The following is a 15,890-nucleotide window of genomic DNA, read 5'->3' as shown; positions in this document are numbered from 1 at the left end:
CACACAAACCAATATTTAAAATATAGGTGCATATAGACAGACTTCTTAATCCATAATTCCCTCGCAATGTCCATGTCATTTGGTCAGCCATTTTAGAACGGTTTATGGTGAACATGGTGAACGGTTTATGGTGAACGTAACAGTGTGAAAATATATCCATTTATAACATTTATATCCCTTATTTCTTGTATAAAATCATACTTTAGGAAAAAACATAGCTGTTGTACTGTATACATACTATGTATATTTGTGTACATATTTCTAAACTTTTCTTAGATTGTAAGATCATTAGCCTGGGGTGTCAGGATCCCAGCTATTGGGGTGCAGGGTTGAGGCTAAGGCTTGGGTTGGAGGGAACTTGAGAATATGGTCTGAATTCAGTCTAGAGGGTCAAGGCCAGAAGCAGCAGTCCGTACCAGCGTCATGCCATAGGATCAGGTCGTAGTTGAGGTCAATGAGCTGCATCGGGTTGGAGCCAAATGAGCCAGCCAAAGTAGGATTAGTGGAACCACGGCAGGGCTAGGCATTAGAAGTGGAGCAGGGGACCAGGAACTGAGGTGTCAGGAGCAGAGCAGGGGTCCAGGAGTGAGGCCAGGTGTCAAGAGCAGGGCTAGGGTCAGAAACCAGGAGCAAGGTAAGGTATCAGGAATGTGCAGCACAATCTGTTTGCAGGAGCAATCCAGGGACCCAAATAGTTGTGCAGACAGCCTCCAGGTGTTTAGCCTAGACCTTAAATAGCATTCTTGGGCCAATCAGAGAACACAGTAGGCTTTGCCACTCAGGACTGCTATAGGTGGGACATCCAGTATGCTTGAACCTATAGGGCTCATAATCTGCTGTTCCATGCTTCACTGGAGCTGTTGGGTAGCAGTGTGGATTGAACCAGCAGACATGGGTTTTAGAGCCCGAGCACCTCACGTGGGGATTGTGTCCACCTGCCTACCTCTGTTTATATGCAAGTTTCTTCTAAACATCTTAGGTTGTAAACTCATTAGACTGCGCGTTGTGTCTACCTGCCTACTTACATTTGTACAAAACCTAGCACATGAGGGGTAATCAGGTCCTCTGCATACATTAATATTAAATTATGCAAATTGCTGATCTTCATTCTGTCTCAAACTTCTGAATGTATATTCTTGCTTTTTATTAAGAAATAAAACATAATAAATTAAGAGAAGACAAGAAGAAATTATGTTTTGGCTATTTGATTGCCCTTTACTCTTCTATGGCATGAAGACTGATAATTCAACATTTTTAGTCTGTTTCTGTTATAGTTTTAGTTTACTGGACATTGATATTTGCACTGCTACATAACCCTTTTTTGGCCAAGTCTTCTGCACAACACTTCCTAGTAAGTCCTTTCAGGCAAAAATAAAATATTTCAACAGGAATACATTTTTTTTCCTTGAAACTGATTAGGTTCTGCAACTTTTGGAAATAAAGCCAATAAGATTAACGTTTTTTCTTATTATAGAATTGATTCTTTACTTACTAAGAAAAATAATGAATTTTAATAATCCTACATGTCAGTTTGATGAACAAAGAACTGTGACATGTTCATGGAGGTGTACAAGCAGTATTTGATAACTAATGTTTTCCATTACTTTCCAGCACCAAGTATTTTTAAAGCTGGTAAACCCCGGGGAGAAGTTCAAGGGGCAGCAGAGGTACAAGAAGACAAAAATCTGAAAGTGGAAATGCCTATTGATCAGGTAAATTCAAGGCAAACTTATTGCCCTCTAATAAATTTATTGGTATAAAATATTCTTGGCCCTTTAAAATAGGAAGAAAGAATTTAATTAGCACATCCCTCTCTCCCTCTGTCTGTCTTTGACAAGAATAAGGTAGAAATAGATTTCCTAGAGTCTCTGGGCAAAAGCAGCCCTTTGTTTAAGTTACTGTAACTATTATATTAGAAAAATTAGTGAGACCTGACTAAGCTACTAGTCTGTAAAAATCCCATGGTTGATTTAAAGATAGAAGTAGTGAAAAAACTTGGTGTATGATCTTCCACTTTCCTTGCTGAATTATACATATCAAAGCACATGTCTTCTCTATTAGTCTTAATGAAAAAGATCAGCAAGCCTTAAACAAGGCCTTGTCTAGATGAGGTCTTAATTTGCACTGATATTTCTTGCACATTGATTGGTGCATATTAGACAGTCTGCAATAATTGTGCATCCACTGTAAAATATTTTCTGTTTCAGTATGGATTGGTTTGTATACATGGCATGGACTTTGGGCGGAGTAGGTGAGCAACATTCTGTGCAAGTATCCCGGAGTGCTTTGCTTTGCTTTGTTGCTATTCTGTATGCATTCTGGGACTTCTCTTGCTTTGCATTGTGGGATACTGTAGCAGTGTGCACTCACTGCTGCGGCGCCTCCCGCTGGTCATCCAGGAATTAACTCATCCCAGCCTCAGAGCGCCTCCTGTTGGCCGGTGTCTCCCTACCGATATCTGCTTACTAATCAATCTCGACCACTTATAGTACTTCTGATGCCGCATCCCTCACCGGCCCACAGTGCCTCCTCTCCTGGGTACTGCCAGTGACAGTACCCCCACACTTGGGCTCCTCCCTTCCCCAGGGAACCCCAATCCTCTAAGCCCCCCCTCACCTCAGTGACCCACTGCCAGTCTTCATCTAGCCCCTTCCCTCAGGGGCAAACTGTAGTCTGAAGTGGCCACTCATCATCAGCCAGGGGGTTGGACCTGCTGCCTTTTCCTACTCTGGCTGCTCCCCACAGCCCCAGTGCCCCCTCAAGCCTAAGAAGCAAAGCCTCAGCCTGGGAGTTTGCCAGGTTGGAGCTCCTCAGCTCCTCCTGCTGCTTCTCCCAGCACTACTCTGCCCAAGGTATGCCCCTTCTGCTTGCAGGCAGCCAGTCCTTCCCTCTCCAAGGCTGGAGAAAGACTGACTGCCTTCTGAGCCTGCAGCCCTTTTATAGGGCCCTGCCTGGCCCTGATTGGCTGCCTCTCAGTCTTTTCTGATTGACTCCTAGCCCCAGCCCTCTCCAAGGGCTGGCTTTTAACCCTTTCTGAGCCGGAGTGGGGTGACCGCCCTGCTACAGATACATAGCAGAAGTTAGCTGGGAGTGAGTGGAATTGTGGCACTTGGGGATAAGCTCAACAGTGCCCATGATTCCTCTCCTGCTGTCTTGTTCATTTCTTGTGGGCAAGCCTGTTCCATTTTCAAAACATCCGGCATTTTGTGTCTGCTATCCTGGAATAGTGCTCCAAGTTGTGATGCTGACAACTGCCAATCCACAGAGACTGGTGAACATTTATTTGAGATCTTATCGCCAGGTGACTGTGGCTTTGGATGCCATATGCCGAGCACTTTTGGCAGCTGCCACAACAGCTGTACCAGATTGTTTTGGAGACTTGGGGTGATCAGCCATTGTGGCAGAATGTGAGGATGACAAAGGGCACGGTAATAGGGTGCACTTTGTCCCTGTTTGCAGATACCCCAGGAACCTCTGAGACTCTCCCCATTGAGTGGCAACCTCAATTTATTTATTTACATTTCTAGCACCAGTATGGGAATGCAGACCCATGCAGCAATATAATATACAGTGCTTCTCTATGTTTAAACCTTTCCCACCAGGCCAGAAGTCTCCCTTCCTTGAGATTTCTGAACACACTGGACTCAGCTAGCCCAGGTCCTCTCCTGACTCCCTTCCTTCCTGTGTCTTTCTATGCTCCTCAGCTGATGGGCTAATTGGTTCATCAGCCCTCCTAGCCTGATCGGCTAATTAGCTTGTATATCTCCAGTCAGCCTTTTCCAAAGGCTATGTCTATATTGCAGTGTAAGCCCAGAGTTAGCAGAACTTTACTTAACAGACCATGGTTTATTAATCTAGGGTTTGAGCATCTACATTCATTTGTAACCGTAGATTAGGAATGGGAATCTACACTGCATTATGTGGGCCCAAGTCCAATCCCCCATATCCGAGACTTCCTAGCGCCCTCCCCAAAGGTGTCCTTTGCTTGTGGTGCAGTGAGGGAAAACTTGACTATCCACCAAACTTAACTGTCCAGAGGACAATGAAAGCTGTCCTGTGGAATTGTGGAATACTTTTCGTGGGGTCCCAGAGCATGAGTCCAGCAGGTCTGTGTTTACACTGCAAAGCAATAGGGCTTGAACCCAGGGTCCCGGCTTGAGTCCTGTGTCCCAGGTCCTATGCTTGACTCAAGCTCAGACCCTTCACCTCTGTGGGGTCCTGGGACCCTTCGTCTGAGCCCTGGGTTAGCTCAGTTTATGTGTAGATAAAGAGGAGTTAGGCGTGACGCTGAATTTGTAACCAGGGCTTACATTGCAGTGTAGACTTACCCTAAGTGATTAGAATGCTGGCTCCCTTAGTGTCCAGCATTCTGCCAGAGGCACTTTCCGAAATCTGCCCTGGGCTCACCCCTGAGCTGCAGCTGTAGCACACTGTCATGAATACTCCCACAACCATTCAGAGCCATGTGGCCATCATCACCTGGAAGCTTGCCACCCCAGACAGCTACTGGTCAGTAGCCAACCAAGCAGTCAGAATTACAAATTTCAAAGTTTCTGTCCCCTTTCTCCTTAACAGACCAAATATCAGTCAGTACAGCTCTCTTGTGGGCAGCAGGACCGGGCTTACTCTAGAAAATTTATATGTGCGCCAAGCTATGGTGGTATTTAGCACTGGAATAGAAATGTAGCTTGTTCTTTAAAAAAAGAAACATTTCCCTCTGTAAACTCTGGCACTTTGAGGTTTATTAAGAACATAAGAACAGCCATACTGGGTCAGATCAATTGTTTGACCCAGATCAATAGCCTGGTATGCTGTCTTTCAACAGTGGCCAGTGCCAGATGCTTCAGAGGGAATAAACAGAACATGGCAATTATCAAGCGATTCATCCCCTGTCTTCCAGTCCCAGCTTCTGTCAGTTGGATGTTTACGGACACCCAGAGCATTGGGTTGTATCCCCGACCATCTTGGCTAATAGTAATTAATGGACCTATCCTCCAGGAACTTTTCTAATTCTTTTTTGAACCCAGTTATACTTGTGGCCTTCACAACATCCCCTGGCAATTAGCTGAACAGGTTGACTGTGCATTGTGTGAAAGTACTTCCTTGTTTTTGTTTTAAACCTGCTGCAATTGGTGGCTCCTGGTTTTGGGAATTTATATAGTGGCATTATGATATTTTTTGCCTTATTACCTGTCCCTTTCCTAATAGTTCCCAATAGTCTGTTGCTTTTTTGGACTGCTGCTGCATATTGAGCAGATGTTTTCAGAGAAATATTCACGATGACTCCAAGATCTTTCTTTAGTGGTAAAAATTTAGACCCATCATTTGGTATGTCTAGTTTGGACTACATTTTCCAATCTGCATTACTTTGCTTTCTGAGATCCCTCTGTGACTCTTTACAGTCAGCATTGACATTAACTATCTTGAGTAATAACTTTGCCACCTCACTATTTATTAATTTTCCTAGATCATTAATGAAAATGTTGAACAGCACTGGTCCCAGTATAGATGCCTGGGGGACCCTGCTATTACCTCTCTCCACCGAGAAAACTGACCATTTATTCCTACCCTCTGTTTCCTATCTTTTAACTAGTTACTGATGCATGAGAGGACCTTCCCTCTTAGCCGATGACTGCTTTCTTTACTTAATAGCCTCTGGTGTGGGACCTTGTCAAAGGCTTTCTGAAAATCCAAGTACCCTTATTCAACTGGATCAGACTTGTCCATATGCTTGTTGACACCCTCAAAGAATTGTAATAGGTTCGTAAGGCATGATTTCCCTTTACAAAAGCCATTTTGACTCTTACCCAACATACCATGTTCATCTTTGTGTCTGATAATTTACCTGGTATTGAAGTTAGCCTTACTGGCCTGTAATTGCCAAGATCACTTCTGGAGCTGTTTTAAAAAATCAGTTATATTAGATATCTGCCAATCATCTGGTACAGAGGCTGATTGAAGTAATAGGTTACATACCACAGGTAATAATTCTGCAGTTTCGTATATGAGTTCCTTCAGAACACTTGGGTGAATACCATCTGGTCTTGGTGACTTATTGTTTAATGTATCAATTTGTACCAATACCTCCCTCTAACACCTCAGTCTAGGACAGCTCCTCAGATTTGTCACCTGAAAAGAATGGCTCACGTCCTCTGTAGTGAAAACTGATGCAAAAAATTCATTTAGCTTCTCTTCAACAACCTTGTCTTCCTTGAGTTCTTCTTTAGCACTTCGATTGCCCAGTGGCCCCACTGATTGTTTGGCAGGCTTCCTGCTTCTGATGTACTTTAAAAAATTATTAGTTTTTGTGTCTCTTGCTAGCTGCTCTTCAGATTCTTTTTGGCCTGCCTACTTATACTTTTACACTTGACTTGCCAGAGTTTATGCTCCTTTCTATTTCCCTCAGTAGGATTTAACTTCTAACATTTAAAGGATGCCTTCTTTTGTTTTTTGCCTCTGACCACTTCTTTTACTTTGCTTAACCATGGTGGTGCTTTTTTGGTCTTCTTACTATGTTTTATAATTTGGGGTATACATTTAATTTGAGTCTCTATTATGGTGTTTTTAATAACATGCAGCTTGCAGGCATTTCACTTTTGTGACTGTACCTTTTAATTTCCATTTAACTAGCATCCTCATTTTTGTTTAGGTCCCTTTCTTTAAATTAAATGCTAATGTACTGGGCTTCTTTGATGTCCCCCTCCCCATAAGGATGTTACATTTAATTACATTATATTCACTATTACTATTACTACCACTATTACTGAGCAGTTCGGGTATAGTCACCTCTTGGACAAGATCCTGTGTTCCATTTAGGACTAAATGAAGAATTGCCTCTCCCCCTGTGGGTTCCAGGACTAGCTGTTCCAAGAAGCAATCATTAGTGCTATCTAAAATTTTATCTTTGCATCTGGTCCTGAGGTGACACATACCCAGTCATTATGTGGATAGTTGAAATCCCCCATTATTATTGAGTTTTCAGTTTTTGTAGCCTCTCTAATTTCCCTGAGCATTTCACAATCACCATTAGGTTGGTAGTGTATTCCTACTGCTATGCTCTTATTATTGAAGCATGGCATTTCTATCCATAGAGATTCTATGGTACTGTTTGGTTTAAGATTTTACTATATTTAACTCCATGCTTTCTTTTACATATAGTGCCACTCCGCAACCAGCACAACCTACTCTGTTATTCCTGTATATTTTGTACCCTGGTATTATCGTATCCCATTGATTATGATTGTTCCACAAAGTTTCTGTGATGTCTATTTTATCAATATCCTCATTTAATACCAGGAGTCAAGTTCACCCATCTTAGTATTTAGACTTCTAGCATTTGTATACAAGCACTTATAAAATTTATCAATATTTAGTTTTCTGCATTTGTGTGATGTAATTGAACGGGACTCTTTTTCTTTTGACTGTTTCTCTTTAGTTCCTACTTGTACTTTATCAACTTCTGTCCTCTCATCTCTACGAGGATATAGCGTATCCCCTTTAATAAATCCTCCGCTCAGGGATGTCTCTATCTGAACCATGTGCTCCTCTGAACCAGTCGGCTTTCTCCCAGCCCTTAGTTTAAAACCTCCTCTAAGACCTTTTTAATTTTACATACTAGAAATCTAGTTCCATTTTGGTTTAGATGGAGCCCATCTTTCCTGTATATGCTCCTCCTTTCTCCAAGGATTCACCAGGTTCTAATAGACTTAAATCCCGTCTCTGAACATCATCTGAACATCGTTGTCTCATCCATGCATTGAGACCCTGCAGTTCTGCCTGTCTAGCTGGCTCTTTGTGTGGACTGGAAGCATTTCAGAGAATGCTACCATGGAAGTTCTGAATTTTAATCTCTTACCTAGGATCCTAAATTTGGCCTCCAAGACCTCTCTTACCTTTCCCTATGTCACTGGTACATACATGTACCATGACCACCATCTCCTCCCCCAACACAGAATGTTAGTGTATCTAGATGTCTCAAGAGGTCTGCAGCCTTCACACCTGACAAGCAATTCACAATGTGGTTCTCCTGGTTATCACAAACCCAACTATCTATGTTTTTAATCGAATCCCCATTACTATTGCCTGGCTATTCCTAATAACTGGGGTCCGCTCCCCTGAGAGGGAATGAGAGGATGACATCATCTGTAGGAGAGTCTTAATTATGGGATTGTTTCCCTCTACTCCAGCTTGATGTTCTCCTTCCCCCAGACTTTCGTACTCCTCCACAGCACAGAAGCTGTCTGAGTGGGGATAGGACTGTTCTGTTGTGTTCTTGAAAGTCTCATCTAGGTACCTCTCTGTTTGCCTTATCTCCTCCAGTTCACTCTGGTCTCAAGAGTGCACTGAATGCACACATACACCACCTGCCCACAAGGCAGGTAATCACACATGCTGCATTCAATGCAATAAAAGACATTCCAGAATGCATTATTCTCTTCTGTCTTTGCTGTGGTATTGGTAATGTTTTTAGGAAATCAAAAAGTTGTATGATCTGATGGATAAGGGTTGTCTTGATACCAGTAAGTTTTTAAAGTAGCATGTGTTGAAGGCAGCTTCATAAAACTTTTTCCTCTGCTACTTAAATACTATTCCTTAAATTTTTAAACCATCAAGGTAAGGAAAAATGCTAAAATCAAGTTTATTCATGCATCTGCCAAAAACTATGGGCTAAGTATTTGCATGTTACTCAGGTGTATGAACCAGGGATTTAAATTGCGGTATATAAACTATAAAACATAAAACATGTATTTATAACATTTTAGTCCCTCTGATGATGATAGAAATGAGAGAAAAAGCTTCAGTCTTTGAACTTAAAATAGTCTTGTAAGGGGTCACAGCTTTTTACTTGCTCCCTTGCACTATCTCCTCCAATGATTCAAAGCATAGCTTCCAGCTTTATACTCCTGAGCAAGGGTATGCCTTCTAATCCCTGACAGACACTGGATCAGTTAGCCCCAAGAAAAAGATGCTTTAGAATGTTAATTGCTTGGTGCCTGGGAGATGATGTGTGGATACTTGCTGAAATTCTGTGGCCTCTGGGAGAATACTCCGATTTCCCTGTGTGTGTATGTACTAAAATTTTTTTTGATCTGGAATCTATTAGATTCCCTGGAGATAAACACTGTCAGGTTTTGTGTCTACTTTCTGCACAGCACATGTGGAAGGGAGATGTAGCCAGTTTCATTAGCAAAATGAGAGCAGAGTGGGGACTTGGATCTAGCTGAACAACATATGAAATGGCAAGATTCTTCTAGTGTTTACACTCAGTTACTTTGTGACACAACTGTACCTACAGATCATAGAATATCAGGTTTGGAAGGGATCTCAGGAGGTCATCTAGTCCAACCCCCTGCTCAAAACAGGACCAATCCCCAACTAAATCATCCCAGCCAGGGCTTTGTCAAGCCTGACCTTAAAAACTTTCAAGGAAGGAGATTCCACCACCTCCCAAGGTAATGCATTCCAATGTTTAACCACTCGTTTTTCTCGTCGTGAAAAAGTTTTTCATAATATCCAACCTAAACCTCCCCCACTTCAACTTGAGACCATTACTCCTTGTTCTGTCATCAGCTACCACTGGGAACAGTCTAGGTCCATCCTCTTTGGAACCTCTTTCAGGTAGTTGAAAGCAGCTATCAAATCCCCCCTCATTCTTCTCTTCCTCAGACTAAACGATCCTGGTTCCCTCAGCCTCTCCTCATAAGTCATGTGTTCCAGTCCCCTAATCATTTTTGTTGCCCTCCACTGGACTCTTTCCAATTTTTCCACATCCTTCTTGTAGTGTGGGGCCCAAAACTGGACACAGTACTCCAGATGAGGCCTCACCAATGTCGAATAGAGGGGAACGATCACGTCCCTCGATCTGCTGTCAGTGCCCCTACATATACATCCCAAAATGCCATTGGCCTTCTTGGTAACAAGGGCACACTGTTGACTCATATCCAGCTTCTTGTCCACTGTAACCCCTAGGTCCTTTTCTGCAGAACTGCTGCCGAGCCATTCGGTCCCTAGTCTGTAGCGATGCATGGGATTCTTCCGTCCTAAGTGCAGGACTCTGCACTTGTCCTTGTTGAACCTCATCAGATTTCTTTTGGCCCAATCCTCTAATTTGTCTAGGTCCCTCTGTATCCTATCCCTACCCTCCAGCGTATCTACCTCTCCTCCCAGTTTCGTGTCATCTGCAGACTTGCTGAGGGTACAGTCCACACCATCCTCCAGATCATTTATGAAGATATTGAACAAAACCGGCCCGAGGACCGACCCTTGGGGCTCTCCACTTGATACCGGCTGCCAGCTAGACATGGAGACATGGATCACTAAATGTACAGACTGACACAGACAACTGCATATTATTATGCAGAAATGCAGACACTCCTAGACAATATAACAACACAATATTACAAAAACTTACTACTGGACAGTTGTTGAGCACAACTGAGTGTGAATGCATTATTCATTTCAAGTGAACTTCAGACTTTTTCTTGCAGTGTGGGTAAGAATCATTCAGCCTTTACTGAACAGATGAAAAACAAGCTTTATTGAATAAAGAAAAGCAAATTCAGGCTCTCTAGCCTTGAAGTGTTTGAATCACATAACTGATTCTCTTTGTGTGTCTCTGTCTGTCTGTCTGTCTTTCTGTCTGCTTGAATATCTGGAAACACATTAAATGATCTCATGTCAACTGGCTTATTTCCTTGAGTACCCCCAGTTAGAAAATTGTAGAAATATTGCCGGCAATATATGTGGGTTGAAGTAGAGAGGTGGAAGAGGCTGGTTTCTAAGATTGGTACAGTCTCTTAATCCATGGTTAACTGACTGGAGCGCTGTGCTTTGCTATCAGCTATCAACTGCTGCAGAAGTTTTATCAGCACTGTTATCCAGATGTTTCAGAATGGCTATGAATCTTAAATTTGACCTTGTTTTATGTTTCCACAAATTATGTAAGTTTTGGAGTTGCTTCTATTAATTTCTTTGCTATTGAGCCATGGTATATGTCTGTGTATATTGCACCAGGCTACTCCTCTCCAACTATGGTAAGTTAGGCATTAAAAGCCAAATTAAGCTACTGAAAGTAGAACCAGCCCCTGTAGTGGGGAGGAAGAAGGAGCTGCACCAGACAAACAACAGTGCCTGGAGGCATTTCTTCTGTTCAGGGCATGAGCAAACATAAAGTCTCTGAAGTTGTGAACAGCTGTCAGTGAGCATGCTCCTTTGTACTTCTTTTCAAAAGCTGTAAGTGGAGCTCTCCAGTGCAGCTCTCAAGGCTTAAAGGCTCATCTAGCAGTTTCAAAATATCTCCCACAATACATTTAAACCATCCCATGGCTTACTGAATAGTTTGTAAATTGTGGTGATAAGGGATGGGAAATAAAACTGGTTATGTCCAGTTCGGCAGTATTTGACAAATGGAAAGATAAGACCCCAGTAGGGTGTTCAGGAGGCTTCAACCTCAAGAAGCATTTTGAAAATACCTGTCTTTTGATGCATTCTAAAACCAGACTAACCCTCTGCTTTTCAAATGTATTTTTTGGATCTAGAACTATACGTTATTCCTGGAAAGACTAATGTATAGTCATGTACAGAGGTGGAGATGAATTGAAAGTTTGCTGGAGGCAGAGAAATCTCTTTATCCCACTTCAGTTTCAACGCTTAATTGTGTGAACACGCACACTTATTGTATTGTTACATATTAACATTCACTTTAAGCTAATGGATGCTTAGTTGCCTCCTTTTATTCAGATCTAAGTATATGGTATTTAAAGATTTTGTGCCTCAAATATGACAGATTTTTCCTTCCATCAAGAGTTTTGGTGGAATGTAACACCAAGATAAGTGTGACTTTGCATGAAGGGTATGAAGCACAACTCCATTTGTTCATAAGAATTCTGCCTCCAAAACCAAGAACTTCATTATGAGCTGATAAATATTAAAGTGCCCAGGTTTACCTTATTGCAGAAAAGTCAGTCAGTCAAATCTTTGGAGCTCTATGTGAGGCAAGCATGAGGCTCTCTTCATATGTATTTAGGGAATATCTCCACTGGGTTATTTGAAATTGTAATCCTTGCACTGCTGTATTATAAACTGAGTAAGAAGATAAAAATACAACTCTGTTTACTTCTTCATTCAGAGAATGGAAGGGTGGTCTTGTGGCTAAGGCATGCAATGAGAACTCAGAAGATCTGGGTTCAATTTCTGATTTCCAGCACACTTCCTGTGTGGCCTTGGTCAAATCACTTAATCTCTCTGTGCTTTAAAAGTCCATCTCTAGAACAGGGATAATCAATCTTCTAGTCTCTTTAGACTGTAACATCTTTTGGGAGGAGGAGATCTCTTACTTTGTGTATGTACAGCACCTAGCATAGTGGGGCCTTGATTGTGTTTGGGCTTCTAGGTACTATCCTAATTCAAATAATTAAAGATTCAACCAGTTAGTTCCTTAAAATGCCTCTGCTATACTCTGAAGACAACTTTGAATGGAAGGCTTGCCTCATGTCTCCAGACTCAGCTTGGTTCCTACCTCAAGCTGTTTGCTTTACAGAAAATCCCCCTTAAAAGATTCAGAGATCACTTGATCATTGAGAACTGGGATAAAATTTGTGGTAGTTAGGATCCTCAAAGTTGGAACTGTTTATTGTTCCACATAATAGTTTAGGCTGTCTTCTGCATAAAGGACCTGCATATTAGGGGCTGTTATAAAGAGGATGGTGATCAGCTGTTCTCCATGTCCACAGAAGGTAGGGTAAGAAGTAATTGCTGTAATCTGCAGCAAGGGAGATTTAGGTTACGTATGAGGAAAGACTTTCTAACTATATGGATAGTTAAGGTTACCAAGGATGATTGTGGAATCCCCACAATTGGAGGTTTTTAAGCACAGGTTAGACCAGGGATGGTCTAGGTTTACTTGGTCCTGCTGCAGTACTGGGTGCTGGACTAGATGACCTCTCATGGTCCCTTCCAGCTTGACATTTCTCTGATTTTATGATCTAACATGATATCTTTGTGACTGTTCTGTACATTTGTGGCATCTTTCAGGACAAGACCCAAACTATTTTTGTTTCTTGTATTTGTGGACTGTATGGCAGATTCAGGTTATGTTTGCCAGCTTCTGAATTTTTTTTAAAGGCTTGTTGTCTTTTGTTGTAAGTTTATTCTTAGTTATTGTCTAAGGCAACCATAAGACATTGGTCTACATACTTTAATCTAGGTAGTCTGGGTAACAACAGTAGTGAAGTCATGGTGTCATTGGTTACCTCACAAGGGACCCTGGGTACATACTCGGATTGCTAGCCTGTGTCAGGGTCTGTGCCACGTTTTATGTACGCTAGCTAGATTAAAGCTGTCATGGGTATGTCTACCCATGCTACAGTTAATTTGTGGTGTAGACATAGCCAATGAAGAGCATAGATCTCATGTTTAATTTAACAGATACAGTTCTCAGTCTGCTCTGTGTATAGAGGAAGGGATTAGACCAGTTCCATGTTTTAAACATCTGGATAACAATACTTGCACAGGTTTCAGAGTAACAGCCGTGTTAGTCTGTATTCGCAAAAAGAAAAGGAGTACTTGTGGCACCTTAGAGACTAACCAATTTATTTGAGCATGAGCTTTCGTGAGCTACAGCTCACTTCATCGGATGCATACCGTGGAAACTGCAGCAGACTTTATATACACACAGAGAATATGAAACAATACCTCCTCCCACTTGCACAGTACTCCAACAGACTGGTTAAAACATCAGTGTTGCTGATACTTTAAAAATGAAGCAAGGAGAAGTGTTTACCAGTCAGGATACATGATATATGCTACTTCATCTCTATCTTGATCTTCTCCAAATACAAATAATGGCTTTTATGTTTCTTTTTTGCATAAACAAATCTGATTAAAGACACCATCATCTTTCAGTTTCAGGAAGAATGAGAGAGATTGCCTAAGGGCAATGAACTATTACCTCCTGTGAACTCTCTCATTCAGTTCATCTATCAGGTCAAACCACTTGTGACAGTAAAATCTTTGTTTGTATTTTAAATTGAATTTAGAGCTCGTGAAAGGTGCCAGATGGACAGCCCAGGGAAGTGAAGTCATCTGTTTATTCATGGAACAGATGCTGCTCACGATGCAGCAGTGGGTTGCTGCTTACTAGCCCACCAATATGTAGGAACTGATCTGGAGTGATTAGCTCAGGTTAGCTTGGTTCATGACCTGACACTCCTTTGCCTCTCTGTTCATATACATTCTAATCATATAGAGACTGAAAGTCATATTCCTCCTTAAGACATCCCAGTGCCAGCTGCTGTTATAAAAGGAGACATAGTTTCTTTTAATTTCCCCACAAAGTCCCCTAATTCTAGTAACAACTGGAAGTTACTATTCTCAGAGTAAGAGATAAACTTGGTCCTGCCTGCACTCTAAGCTACATAGCGTTACTTTTGGAGACTGAGAAAAAGACAGCTGTTTGTTGAGGGCATGCTAGCTTTCTCTTGTGTTCTGTGACTAGTTTTCATTGGCCTTCAAAGGAAGTGGGTCACACACTCTTGCACAGAAAATGCTTTATCATCACCGCTCTCTGAATTTCCCTGGGTATTTCACCGGACACTTTTTTTTTTTTTTGTAGCTCTGTATACAGGTGCAGAATGAAACCTGACTCTATAGGCTTTATTAACGAGGCTTCCCATATATTAGTGCTCCATTTCGGCCAAACACTACATCACCTCCTTGGTGAAAAATGGCTCTTGTACAGACCCATTATTTACTTATAATTATAAATCCATCTAACTGATAACTAGATCAATAAAAAATTTGCCAGAATACTTTTGTTCTCCACTGTGAATACTTAAGCACAAGAACCATGTGCTCATTGGTTGAGAGACAAAGATAATACCTGTGTTGTTCACCTCTATGATACTAATACTAAAAGAAGTCTTCAGTGACTCATGTTCACAGTTTGCATGGGTTTGCATATACATTTCAGCTGTCTACTCATGATGCTTTATTAACTCTACTAGCCATATAGAGATTGGAAACTGGTCAGCTATTGTAAGAATTTCTTTGTTGCCATTTTTGAACTCATATAATATTTCAGGAACTGGGCCTGCCTGTTACACAGCTCCTTCCTGATATTATCACAAGATAGACCTCAACCTGTTACATATGAAAAGATTATCCTGAAAATAAAGTGGCTTCATCTGTCTCTTTTACTAAGAAATTAAATACAACTTTGGTGTCTCTCTAACTGATACTATATTTACAATGCTGAAATTCTTTGAAGATTTCATTCAAGAGACTGGCAGGAAGTAACACTGCATTTCCATTATTCTACCATCAGTGGACACTTTCAAATTATACCTCAGGGCAAAAAATACAGATAAGTGGAATTACAAAATCAGAAATATTAAACTGTGTTTCTTCACTGTTTAGCCACACTAAATCATTAGGTCGACCCAACTACAATGCACAGGGTGCAAAATTTTTCACAGGCCTGAGAAATGGAGCTAGGTCAATCCAATTTTTAAATGAAGACTAGGACTAAGACTAGCAGGAAAAAAAAATCAGCTAAAGAATACAAATATAATTCCCATTGAAATAACACCAAAAAGTGAAATGTAATCACCAGTCAAGAAATTTTGTTGGATAATACAAGCCTTTGGGACTTGTGATAAAATTTGCAATGGGTATAGTTAACATAGAACCAACCTGGCTTGGTAAACGCGACCTCGTGGAAAGATGGAAACAGAGAGCTTATCTGATTTCCACATCTTGCTGCAATCTTAAAAGGTGTATCTTGGAGGCCCTCCAAGCAGTTTTCCAGAAGACAGTCTGTTCAGTTTTGCTGAAGATATCAATGCAGAACACCACTGCAGACTTTACTAGAAAAGTCAGACGGGCTTTTGATA

The 15,890-nt window shown here is 41.4% G+C and overlaps 1 protein-coding gene across 1 annotated transcript in view; it reads left to right on the top strand.

Annotated features, from left to right (window-relative positions):
- The window catches only part of DCDC2C (doublecortin domain containing 2C), a 115,250-nt gene that overhangs the window by 56,785 nt on the left and 42,575 nt on the right, over positions 1-15,890 (top strand). The window contains exon 8 of the mRNA XM_073336085.1: positions 1,612-1,712. Coding sequence (XP_073192186.1) covers positions 1,612-1,712 — 101 coding nt within the window. The remainder of the gene's footprint in view (positions 1-1,611; positions 1,713-15,890) is intronic.

The sequence above is a fragment of the Lepidochelys kempii genome, chromosome 3 (genome assembly GCF_965140265.1).
Source record: "Lepidochelys kempii isolate rLepKem1 chromosome 3, rLepKem1.hap2, whole genome shotgun sequence".
Classification (NCBI taxonomy): domain Eukaryota; kingdom Metazoa; phylum Chordata; order Testudines; family Cheloniidae; genus Lepidochelys; species Lepidochelys kempii.
This window is presented reverse-complemented; position numbering and strand designations above follow the sequence as displayed.